The sequence below is a fragment of the Acartia tonsa genome, chromosome 14 (genome assembly GCF_053477335.1).
Source record: "Acartia tonsa isolate MP-2025a chromosome 14, ASM5347733v1, whole genome shotgun sequence".
Taxonomy (NCBI): domain Eukaryota; kingdom Metazoa; phylum Arthropoda; class Copepoda; order Calanoida; family Acartiidae; genus Acartia; species Acartia tonsa.
Window position 1 is genome coordinate 25520931 of NC_137273.1, and position 13712 is coordinate 25534642.

General features: G+C 30.0%; 1 protein-coding gene across 16 annotated transcripts in view; it reads right to left on the reverse strand.

Annotated features, from left to right (window-relative positions):
* Positions 1-8431: 8431 nt before the first annotated feature.
* SERCA (ATPase sarcoplasmic/endoplasmic reticulum Ca2+ transporting SERCA) overlaps positions 8432-13712 on the reverse strand; it is a 30417-nt gene continuing 25136 nt past the window's right edge. For 5 of the 16 annotated variants that reach the window (XM_080146799.1, XM_080146795.1, XM_080146794.1 and 2 more), the window contains exons 23-24: positions 13335-13437; positions 12419-13202 (exon numbers count right to left, since the gene is read on the reverse strand). Coding sequence is in view for 4 of the 16 variants with exons in the window: in XM_080146800.1 (XP_080002926.1) it covers positions 9832-9872 (41 nt within the window). In the remaining 12 variants the exon portion in view is untranslated. Of the gene's footprint in view, positions 9173-9771; positions 9873-10559; positions 10607-11872; positions 11940-12418; positions 13438-13712 lie in introns of those variants that run through there. The other 11 variants (XM_080146793.1, XM_080146790.1, XM_080146787.1 and 8 more) reach the window with 8 other exon arrangements.

Consider the following 13712-nt stretch of genomic DNA (forward strand, 5'->3'; position numbering starts at 1 on the left):
GTTGTATTTTGAATTTTAAAAATTTAGTACGGAAATGATACAACACCTTCACCCTAATTTTTGTACAATACAACACAGTACAGATATATCATTACATTATATCCAGTATAGTATCCAAAGAACTTGATAGAATGTTACCCAAGTGCATATTTATTTATTTATTTTGAATTTTAATTAGCAATGAAATTTTCAAATAAAATTTTTACTCATTAATAAAAATGCAAATAATACAAACTAAAATCTGTCTGAGGGAAACCCAACGATAGCTTTCTGACAGTTCAAATTACCAAAGTAAAAGATAAAAAATTTTGGGAGAGAAAAAACTTCATTTTAACAAAAGCCATTAATATATAGGTTTATAAAAAGTTATGTTTTTTACTTTAAACTAGCTACCTGAATTTGATTCTATACTTTATCTACACACACACACACACAGCTTTTTCATTAGCATTTTATACGAACCACTGCGCTATCCCAAAACTGGTTTATTAGGCTAGAAATAGGCCTAGGCTTGAAATAGGCCTGAAATAATATTTTCCTACGTTTCCCATCCCTTATCCCTAATCTGGAATTGACCCCAGAGTCCCCTTATTCCTAATGCAGTGCATATAAAGACGACTGTTTGTGCTGTTCATTTATGTGGCATCCCTCCCATGAGATGTGCACCAAACAATAACAAGCGCATTATTTTTGTTTATATACACACTGGCATCATTGTTATGATAATGAAAACTCATGTTTTGTATGAAATGTGTTGTTAGCCGTGCTGTATTTTCCCTCAAATACTTCCTGGCTTGATGTGTTCAAAATCTAGGTAATTTTCTTTTATGTAGGAAACTGGATATTTGAATATTAAGATATTTTTTTGGTTATGAAAAATAAGACAATTTTATTTTCTTTAATTTTCAAAGAAAGACCAATTATTTTTGAATTTATTATGTATGCGATTATTTTTATATTTTTATATTTATGATAATTCTATTCGATTGACATTTAATTCTATTATGTTTTCATATGGATTTATGCAGTTTAAGGTTAAATTTTAAAATCACGAAACCTATAGTTTTCGAAATTCTTAAAATTAATTCTTTTTGAATCATTATTTTATTCTAAAAACAATATACAAAATTATGTATTAATTTTAATATTATTTTAGGTACATATGTTTCATGGTTTGTTCAATAAACAATCATTCGTAACACTGCCTAGTTCACTGGGGAAGTAGAGGATGTCTGCTCTGTAGCAAGCTTTATCTCGGAAATGGCTATGTCTGTACATAATCCTTGACACCCCTAAAAAAGTTTTCGATCTGAGAATAAAGTAAAAATATAGAAAAGCTATAGTATTAGGTTTGGATAAGAGCTGCTAGAACTTTAAAGGGCGAATATAGGTTGAATATGATATAAGCTTAAATCTATAGTAAAAAATTTTACTAAAGTAAAAATATAGAAAAGCTATAGTATTAGGTTTGGATAAGAGCTGCTAGAACTTTAAAGGGCGAATATAGGTTGAATATGATATAAGCTTAAATCTATAGTAAAAAATTTTACTACAATGATTTAAAAATTAAACAAAACTGGCAACATCAATAAGAATCAAAGGTAATAATCTATAATACAAAGTAGCTTGATGTCTGTCCGTCCATCAGTCCGTCTGAAGCTTAAGATCTTGGTAACCACTGAACTGATCGGATTCTACTCTTCAGGGTATATACCTATTGGACCTGTGGTGGTTTTAAGCTTTTTTCTAGGGGCTGGGACACCCCCAACCCCCCCAAAAACAAAAACAAAAAACCCCATTTTTTTTTTTTTTTCTAAAGATTTCCTAGGTTCTTTAGGTTTTGTAGAAGATTTCCTAGGTCCTTTAGGTTTTGTAGAAGAATTCCTTGGTCCTTTAACGAATTTTGCCTTAATTTTTTTTATCACCCCTTGGGGCAAAGCCCCTAGAGGCTAGGGGCAAAGCCGCTAGTATATGAGAAAAGAACAGCTATGCAGACAGAAAGAAGACTCTAGGGGCTTTGCCCCAAGAGGTTTGATCAAAGCAATTTTTCGTATTTTAGATATAAAGGGAAATTTTTCAAAAAAATTTGGGGAAGGGGAGAAATTTTATTTTTTTTTTTTTTGGGGGGGGGGGGGGGCGTTGACCCCACTATTTTAATTTAAGTTTTAAAAAGAAATTTTTTTTTGGGGGGGGGGAAGGATTTTTTTTTTTTGGGGTCAGCGATCGGGTACAGCGGTTAGCGAGATCCTACGCTACAAACAAACAGACAGACAGACAAACAAAAGACAAACAAACATCGTTCTACTTTGTATTATAGACTAGCGGCTACACCCCTAGAGGCCTCTAGGGGGACTTGAGGAGGAGTTGCACCCCCTCATTTTAAATTTTAGTTTTAAAAATTTTAAAAAATTTTCTTCATATTTTGGGAGGATTTGGGGTGTCCCACCCCCCCCCCCCCCCCCCCCCCCCCCCCCCCCAAGAAAATAGTTACAAACCTTCCCGGGACCTATGAAAAGCTACCCTGTTAAGGAGAACCCGATCGGTTCAGCGGTTAGCGAGATCCTTCAGACACAACAGACAAACACACAAACATCCTGTTACTTTATTATAAGGATCAAGGATATAGAAGCTAGACTGCTTATACCAACAAAATTAATTCGCAAAAATAATCATGAAACCTATACATTTTTTCAGCTGCATGTTGTTGGGGGTCAACACATCATAGAGTTGACGACCTTGACATCTTTAATATTTTTTTAGATTTATTTTGGCTGCTAGAGCTTTATATCTATAAAGTTAAAAAATTAAACTAGAATGAATTAAAGATTAATAAAAAATATCATCAATAAGAGGCAAATATAAGAAATGAGAACAGCTATGCAGACAGAAAGAAGAGTAAGGGAAATAGTAGATATTCAAAGCTATCTTTACACAAAATCAAAACAGCTCAATAATAATTCCACAACAGATTTTCCATTTCTAATACAACAGTCAGTAAAACAGACATAGTGAGATGTAAAGTAGATGCTTAGTGGTCAAATGAATCTCCACAGTATAAATTTCGACAGTCTCTTTTTGATAACTCATATCTCTGTATCTCATTTGGCTATTTTTTTTATTAAAGAAAATAAAATTTTTGTCATTTAATCAGAAACTATGAAGAAATATAATGCAATTTTGAATACAAAAAATTCTTGTACAAAGATTAGCTCATTATAGTGGTTTTCCTGCATTCACATGGGGCAATAGAGACAGGAGAAGGTGAAGTACATGGTCTAGATGAGCCAGAAGCTGAGTTCCTGGACAGTTGAGGCAGAAATTTACTGATGATAGAACCACCTGAAGCTTTCATAGATCTGGATGGTTTGAAGCGAGTCCCAGAACTGATATTGCACAGTAAGCTCAGGAAAACAAGAATGAAAAACATTTTATTGCTTTTCTTCATATCTGGAATAAATGGCTTAAATAATTTAAAGTTTGTTTATCCTTTGTTTTTTTGTAGTAGCGAAGCTACTCTAAAGTTTACTTCGTGATTTTCTAGGCTCCTAGATAAACAGCTAAAATTTTTAGGGATTAAACATATTTCTGCCAAGTTTTATCTAGATTTGCCCAATAATTTTAAGTTTCATTGTTAATTAATTGGGGTGCTAGATCCATTCCTATATTTTCAAGTTTACATGATTTACTCGACTTCTATTCAAGATTAAATAAATTTATATTCTACAAATTATTTATTATGATTTGTCTATTAATTACGGTTTTAGAGCGATTCCTAGATTTTTATGATTTCGTGATTTTAAAGGTTTCGTGATTATCAAATTCAATGTTTCTTTTAATTTCACTGCTCTATGGTTATTTTTTCCTGATTTTTTCCATTAATAATTGTTGAGCTTTGCTACTTATGGATGTTGTCATCCTTGTTTTAAACAAAAAGAAATATCCGTAATAGTTAACCTTTCTAAAAATCGACTAAAAGACAATAAAAAAAATAACAAGAACAATTATGTCTTATGGTAGCAAAGGTAGTTAATATACACAGGGACAAGGGACAAAGATTCATACAAACAATTCTAAATGAAAATTTCCCCATAGCCCGCTTCCTTCTTCCCCCTTCCCTTTAGTTACAGGACAAAACAAGTTTTACGCCAAGTGGTGTACCACAAAATATACAAATTTTCAGCAATGTCAAATTGAATTAATTTGCTGAATCACAGACCCATGAAGGACATAAAAAGCAAACTATTGAGAGTGATGAAAGGGAAAACAGAAAGTGATATGGAAAGTAAACAATGGTGAAAGATCCATTGTGATAGAAAAGAAACATTGAAGGACAAAGCAGATGTTCAGAAAAGATGTTTAAAAAAAGAGGGAAAGAGAAAGAAAAAAAGACAATGACAAGTTAATGTAAAATAACTAAACCTTTATGTATCAAAATATCTTTACTAAAAAGTCTATAAGTTTATTTAAATATCGAGAAAATCAAAACCCCACCATATCGTTACCGACTGACAAACAGACATGATAAATCAAAGGTCATTGGGTGAATGGAATATGCACAATTAGTAATTTGTACAGAAATCATTTTGCTTATATGATACTAGCGGATATGCCCCTAGAAGCCTCTAGTGGCATTTCAAATATTTTTTCTTTTATATTTCAAATATGTCTAGGTTGCGTTGATGCATATGTTGTGTTAAACTCTCTTCGTAAAATCTAGAATAGTAAAAAAGATTTAGTTTTTTAAGATTTCTCTTGGGAGGGTGGTGATAACCTCCCCCAAAATAGTTATAAACCTACCTGGGACCTACGAGAAGCTTCCCTGTTATGGAGAACCCGATCGGTTCAGCGGATAGCGAGATCCTTCGGTACAAACAAACAGACAAACTTTATTATAAGGATATGTAGAACATATTTTAAGGGAAAGTTTATAAATGTTTGGGAAGGGTATCTCCAAGAACAACCACCCTGGAAAAATGCCACCCCCATATAAAAAAGTACTCTTTTATTTTAAATCTAAATTGAAAGTTCAGGGTCCAATTACCCCCCTTCCCAAGCCCCTAGGGACGTAGCTAAAAATCGAGAGGACAATTTTAACATGCCAAATCAAATATCTAAAAAAAAAGAATTAAAATTTAGCTGTTCTTTCATTCGTAGATACAGCAACAACAATAATTTTAAAAATTGGACTGAAACATAAAAGACGTGTAGAAATTTTCATACTGGTGGGAAAGTTGGCTAAACAGACAAGAGTTAAAACGAACGGACGGGGAGAGTGAGTTATAGAGTTGCTTTGCTAATAATATAATCACTGCATAAACTGTAATAATAATAAAAAACTATTGATTTTAAATGCTGGCGTAGTTTTCTTATATACCCTATGAAAGATAAGCGGATTGTTTTTCGTAAACAAAATATGTGTACATAATTTACAGAAAACATAAATTTTGGGAATTTTTATTGCATGAAACTTTATAATAGGGTGGCTCAAAATCAATTGCGAGAGGGTCACTTAAAGTTTAGGGGGTAAGTAGACTTCACAAAATTTTCAATTTTAGTTTTTAAAAGAAAGGTTATTTTTTTGTAAGGTTCATTTTCTTCTAAGGGGTTTTTCTTGGAAAAGAATTGGTACCCTTTTTAGGGCATATGAGAAGCTACATAGTAAAGGAGAACCAAAGCGATAGGTAATTGTCTGGATTATACATTTATTCATTATTGTAATCAGCACTTCTCTATTTTTTTGGATCCGTCATTGATAAAACTTTCTGAGAAGTAGAACTCATGCCATGTGTCTAATATACTATACTAGCGGCTTCGCCCCTAGCCTCTAGGGGCTTTGCCCCAAGAGGTTTGATCAAACTAATTTTCGTGTTTTAGATTTTAAAGAAAATAAAAAAAACAAAGAAGTTGTATCAACTTTTTTTTTTTATAGCTAGCCGGTCCTTTTAGTAAGTAGTAGATGTAAAATTTTTCATAGAATTCAGATATGCAATCGGGTTTTTTTGTAGACCTCTTATTTTTTAAGTAATTTAAGTTTAAAAAAAAAAAATTAAGTCGATTTTAAGGTACTAAAATGCAACAAAAAAAAGAAAGAAAATGGCCATTATGAACAAAAATAGTAAGATCTTTAATTTGACACCTTACTTTTTCAATTCTGTCAGGTAATTATTGAAAAAATCGATTTTTTTAAACCCACGAGAATAAAAACTTTGAACTCAATTTTATCATTTCACAAGTAAAAAAATATGGGTTCATATATACCTTTAGAATCAGAAAAATATTACGAATCCATTGTAAGCAAAATTGAAAAAAAAAGTTTACAATATAGTATATAAACTACAATAAAAGGAATTATATGAAAATATCATATTATATTGTACAGGCAACGTCTTAACTTTTGAATTGGGTATAAAAATGGGAAGGGGGTATAGAGGGGGTAAAGAGGGGGTAAAAAAGGGAAGACAATAGTGTTGCCAGAACAAAAAATACAATTGGCCATTTTTATATTTTTTTATTTTTTTACTTTTTTTCAATTTTGCTTACAATGGATTCGTAATATTTTTCTGATTCTAAAGGTATATATGAACCCATGTTTTTTATGTCTGTTTGAGAAAATATTTAGGTCTAAAGTTTTTATTAAACCGAGGTTAAAAAAATAGATTTTTTCAATAATTACTCAACAGAATTTTAAAAGTAAGGTGTCAAATTAAAGATCTTACTATTTTTGTTCTTACTGGCCATTTTCTTCTTTTATTTTGTTGCGTTTTAGTACCTTAAAACCGACTTAATTATTTTTTTAAAAAACTTAAATTACTTAAAAAATAAGAGGTCTACAAAAAAACCGATTGCATATCTGAATTCTATGAAAAATTTTACATCTACTACTTACTAAAAGAACCGGCTAGCCATAAAAAAAAAAGTTGATACACCTTCTTTGGGAGGGGGTAGAGGGGTGATCGACCCCACTATTTTAATTTTAGTTTTAAAAAGATTTTTTTTTTTTTTTTGGGGGGGGGGTTAAGGGTGCCCCACCCCCCAAAAAATAGTTATAAACCTTCCCGGGACCTATGAGAAGCTACCCTGTAAAGGAGAACCCGATCAGTTCAGATCCTTCGCTACAAACAAACAGACAGACATCGTTCTACTTTGTATTATAGATGGACGGTAATATGGAACTCATAGGAATGTCGAGGGTTCGAATCCCCTGAAAATAAGGTTGTCGCTTATTTAAAATGTCCTCTATATTCAGCTTTCGAATATATTATTATCAGTTATTATTAAGTTACTTTGGGAAAGGTCACTTAATTTTGATCACCAAATATATTTGGTACACATTTATAGACATTTAAGGTACTTTAAACGATTTTTGATAAAGTCATTAAGACATGTATATCTGTTTTAACATGGTAAGATGATTTGCATGCGTCATTGGACCGTCGTGTTATTAATTAAAAAAAAATAATTTCTCAAATCTTTTTCCTGCATTTTAAAATGTTCCATATTAGGCTTTAAAATGTATCATTAGTTGTTAGAATCATAACATAAAGTTCCCTTTTAAACAATTTTAAAAAGTTAACTCAATTTTGTTCACCCTATATTTAATAAATAAAATAAACTAAATTAAAAACAAATAAACAACTTATTGCCCTAATCTTCCAATAAAATAATAAAATCCGCATTTTTCTGGTTCTCAAGAAAGTATTATTTTTTAATTTTGTCAATTTTAGCATACAGATTAGGTAAATATGTTTATAATAATTGGTGGAAAGGTAATTGAATTTGCCGTAACCCGAAGAAAAATTAGAATTAAATATCGCCATTTATAAATACAGGGTTAAGACAATGGACGATAAATTTATGCACATTCCCAATGGTGCTAAACAAAATTTCACCCTCTTTATATTACAATTGTTGTATGGTTAAAAAGTTTAAACACATTAACTAATTAAAATTCAATAAAAGTACTCAAAGTTTTTGAGTCAAGGAATGATAGAGCATGTTTATAAAACTTTGGGTACCATCTAAACAATGGATATATTACTACTTGGATTTTAATATACTCTATTAAAGTGATACTCCCAGCTGGCTAAAATAGTGAAACTACATAATCCCTCCTACTGGATGAACACAATGACCAATAAATGTGGTCCATATTGGAAAACTAAATTGACGACGAATTTTCCAGAATTCCTATATCCATTATCATAACTTTCAGACCAATGTCTCCTCACTTACTGAATCCTATATTATAAAGTAGTAAGCTTTTTTGTCTGTAGCGAAGGATCTCGCTAACCGCTGAACCGATATGGTTCTCCTTTACAGTGAAGCTTCTTATTGGTCCATAGGTGGTTTTAGGCTATTTAATTTTCTGCCCTTCAAATATAGAACCCCTAGATGATAGGGGCGCAGCCGCTAGTAATTAATAAACAAGACGAACAACTAATATATATTTATTTTTTTTCTACAACATGCCAAGTTATAATTAATTTTTTTACAAATCAGGCAAATTCATTAAATTAACATTAGAAACATTAACCTATAAACAGCCTTTCCTTAGATTTTAAAGATAATTTGGGACATAATTTTGTCTTTTGTTGTCAAATAAATTGAGCAAACTATTTTGAATTTTTTCTTTGTTGAAGACCTGGCTTTTAATAATCTTGTAACTAAAGGTGGTGCAGAATAGTTGTGTAACAAAAAAAATAATTTTCATTCTGAATCAAAAATTAGATTCGAGATACATTCTCAACAAGTGTTCATGCGCTCTACTGGACCATTCATACTAAATGAACTTTGTCAATTTTTTTGGAAGACTTTTTAATTGTTGTTTTAACAGACATAAACTAAACATAATTTACTTAACAATTATTTGGAACATAAAATGATGGAAAATAAGATGGAAGCCAAAATAAACAAAATAGCTGAAAAATTGGTACATTTTATAACAATTGTAATTTAGCTAATTATTCAAAGGCTTTTTAATATTTTTTTTGGAAAAATACATATTTCAACAAATGATCAAGAAATAGTTATTTTTGTTGTTTGTCTAATGCTAAATAAGAAACAGATATAGATTAATTCTAAACATTTTAAGACAATTCAAATAGGAATCTTCTTTTTTTTGGTAGATTTTTAGGAAGGAGTTGGTAGTGCTGGTGGACGTTGGATCAATAAACTAAAATTAAAATAAATGTTATTTCATAGTAAATTATTATTTTCGGTGTCACAGTTTCAATTCACACATGCAATAATTTCAAATTTTCTATAAATTTAACCATCACCCTTAGATGTGTCTTTTTTAAGTAACCCAAAAAAATACATAAACTTTAAAATATGGAACTCAAAAGTAAGTTTCTAAGCCATATTATGCCTATTATTTTAGGTCTTCTTTTAGTTTAAATAAAATTCATGAAGTTATAATTTCTTTGCGAAAATTGAACCCTTTTAGGCTTATTAAGATTTATAGAAATTTCTTTACGATGCCAAAAGAAACTTACTAATATACTCTGCAATAATTCAATATCTAATCAATGTAATTACTAACTACAAAAAAACAAAATATTAAAACAAAAATATTAACTTCTACGGAAAAAAAATAAAAGGATTCTAATTCTAATATAAAAAGGTATGTTTTTAGATAAAAATTATTCTAAAAACCGGCAATAATCTTATATTCTCTTATATCTGAGTAATTCATATTTCAGAAATAAAACTTGTTTTCTAAGTACTTATTTTTTAAATTCTCATGCACAAATAAACCATGCCGAAAGTTACCCTTTGTTCTGTTAAGGGTTAAAATTCGACTCCTCTTTGCATTGTCTCGTCATCAGAGGGTTATTTTCTCTTTTTTTCCTGCACTTCGGACTCATTTGAGCCTAAAATTTATGTAAAATAATATATATTCAAGTGTTGCTTCGAAACCGATTATCATCCGCTGGATTAGAAACGGTTATCAGCCATACTGAAAAATCATGTGTGGCATAAAGACAATGTTTCACGAATATTGAAATTAATACCAGTTTTGTTGGCCTGCGCCTTCGACCTCTCTGGGCTCACAAAACCGGTTTTAATCTTATAATCTTTTATTTAAATATCCGCGAAAAGCTGTCTATAATACGATGCGACAAACAACTATTATAATCATATAATGTTTTTTAGTTAGGTTTGGACAAGCATGCAATATTATACTACCTTTTTTTCAAGCAAGTATTTTAAGCTTAATAGTCATAACATTTATGATTAAAATACTCTTTTTATTAATGGACACTATAAAAGGATAGTTCTAAAATCTACAAAAAAAATTAGTTACACTTTGATAGTATTGGTTCGTTTATTTTTATATAGAAACATTCTCAAGACGACTTTAGAAAATGCTTCTCTCAAATATTTTTGAAACCAAGTGTATTTGTAGCTATCTAATTCTATCTAAAATTAATGTACAATTTTCAAGATCATTGTTTAAAATTCGCGAAAATTTGAAAACATAGCAAACAAAATCAATCAGCTATGTTCTTCATTTTTTCACGGATTATTTTGCTCTTGATTTTTTTTCTTTTTCGAACCTTTACTATGTGGGGAGAATGAAGAGTTTAACAATGCAATCCGAATGCTGAAAATAAAATATAATTGAAGCAAAACATAAATAAAATATAAGGAAGTTATTTCTAGAATTTATGGAGGTTTAGACACCCTTAGCAGCAAAGAACAAAAGGGGGATTAACTTCAACAAACCCCATTTCTGTGCTAGCTAATATAACATTGTAATGAGTCCATTTTAGAAATAACTTACTTAATAAATAAAATGACAAAATAAATAGACAAAATAAATGAACTAATGATAATGAAATAAATAAAGTGAAAAAAGGTATGGAAAGAAATAAATGAATAGTTAATTTTTTAGCAGTTTGACTAAAAGATCGCGTTTGACAAAATAAATTGTATTTTTGTAAAATTGTCAACTAATAATGAAAATTAATAATATAAATGTAGCAATGAAAATAAAATGACGTTAAGAAAAAAGTTGTTTGTATGTTGTCGAAGACCTTTCAGATATTACTTTTTTTATGGTGCAGCTACTCTATTATTATACTATGTTCGCGACTCATCCAGTAAGAGATAATGAATGCACAGGTATTCTACGCAGAAGAAAAAGGATGCGCGTATTAAAACGCATTCGTTAACTATCTCTTAACATAATCATTTGCTGATTCTTCATCTTTTTTTGAAAGTTGCTGCGCTACTTATGGAAAGTTGTCCTTATACTTGATTTTTTTTCTTGTAATACTAGTGGATTAGCCAAAAGCTTAAGGGCTCAGAAATATATTTTTTGCACGAACAGAAAAAGCTATCATCTTGAATAAAAACATTCTATAAAAAATAAGGGATTAAATCACCCCCTGGCATAAGCGGAATAGATAACACACTACGGTGCTTTCCCTCATAGTGTTTAACGCGCACTAAAACTAACTCTTTGGATATTAATTGAAGCGCCAACCTAAAGTAAGACATTCAAACAAAGGACCGACGGACATGCCATGTTCTATACTATTATGGTCAGTAGATTAATGGTTATTCTCGCATCGTATTATAAACAGCTTTCCGTGGATAAAGAATGTACAATTATAAGATTGATACCAGTTTTTTCGGCACCTCGGGGCTAAAAAACTGGTTTTAATCTTATGATTGAACATTTTTAAATTCGTAGAAAGCTGGATATCATACGATGCTAGACATAGTTTTTTCGTATGGATGAGAACCGGTTCCTACCCACCGGATTCGAATGAATACGAGAAATCATATAACAAACACAGAGACATCCTTATACTTCACCACTTCTTAGATATTAAGATACCACCTGTCCTCCTTGGAAACTTACCAAAAGTTAAAATTTTCTGATGGAAAAAATGAACTGGAACACATGGAAACTTCTTATTTATTTCCCCCTAAAGATCAGGATAGGTCAATAGTCAATGTTTTGTTTTGTATGTTTTTTTTAAAGCAGTTTGTATGCCATAGTCTTGAGATTGCATACTTGGATCCATTTTTTTCTTGTTAATTCTACATTGAATGAATGGATATAAAATATACGTGGATATTATGACAAGAAAAAATTGTCGTCAACTTAGGTTGCTAATATTTTACTTTTTAATTGGTCAGTTCGTTCATCCAGTAAAAGAGGGGATGGGGTTAAGAGGCTGGATGGGGACTAACGTTATTTTAGCCCACTGCGAGTTTCACTTATTTGAGAACATAAAAATATTGTGTAACATCCAAGTAATAATACATCCATTATTAAATGATGGTTAATTTGGGATTTTTGTTAATTCACAATAAAATATATTACAACCTATGTTAAAAAAATGGTTGTAATAACGAAGAAAAAACATAAAAAATCACACAATTATATTAGTAAAAACGCATGTTAGTAAATTTAATTATTTATTTTGTAATATTTTACTCGGTACAGAGCTCATAAATGTATAAATTAATTCACAATTCTTGATAACACATTTTCTTAGATGGTGGGCGAATAATAAAATGGTTTCTAAATTAACTGGCAATTTTGTTTTTAGTTCGAAAAGTGACATTTAGAGGAATAAGAGATATGAACAAAAATCCATCAAATTAGTAAAGGAAAAATCTACCAATAGTTTAATTCTTAAATAAAATTAAATCTTTGATAACATGTTTACTTATTGTTTTAAATAATTTTGGTCCAAATCCCTAAGAATAAAGAAAAGATATTATGCTAAAACTACACACCATTCAAGAAAAATCAATTTCAATTAGGTATCTAAAATTTAACCTAAAATCTTGCCTAACAATTCATTACATAAAAATTTTCAATATATTGCTTAATAAATGATAACAAAAATGCTAAAAAGTTTGAAAAAGACACTTTACAAAAAAATGCACATTAGTCTGATGAGAATGATTATTATAAATACAATTAGAAGGAAAATTTTTGACACAAATGTTAAAAAAAGAAAGAAGATTGTTATGACAATAATATCATTTTACAAAGAAATCACAGAAGTGTAGAAATCTTGTCATAAAAAAACCTTAAGAAATGCAAATATTCTTAATAACTATAAATATATAGCCTGGATCCACAGCAGCAGAAGGTACAAATCAAGTTATGGTTAGTAACACTAACACACAAAAAAACATTAAATTTTCTATTATAATATTATTATGATAGGTACCTAAAGTTAACAAATTTTTAGCACAGGGAAGCTTAGAATTAGTAGAATTTGTATTTTTTATTATAAACTTGTACTTTGCAAATGGCTATTATACATAGTAATTATTAGCAAGAATATGTAATGTAAAGCAACCCTTAATGCTAAATAAATAAGTTCATAACAACTAAACAACATAATAGAAAAACAAAAAAAACTGTCCAAATACTAGATAAGATTAATCAAGAAATCTGGGGGACTGTTAATTTATTTTGATCAAATTCAACTTATAAAATAAGTTGAGCAAAATGATCAAAATAATTCAAACACACTGCTACAGAGTTGCCAAATTTATATCAGTCAAAATTTAAACTTTGGCTACCCTGTTTTTATTTTTAAAGTTATATTTTCTGCTAGTTATACTGAAGGTATTTTCATCAAAAAAAGGGGATCAAACATGAATGATATTTATTCGAGGTAAAGAATTTTTAATTCGTTGTAGAATTTACTAAAAATTGTCTTTAAAAGAAATAA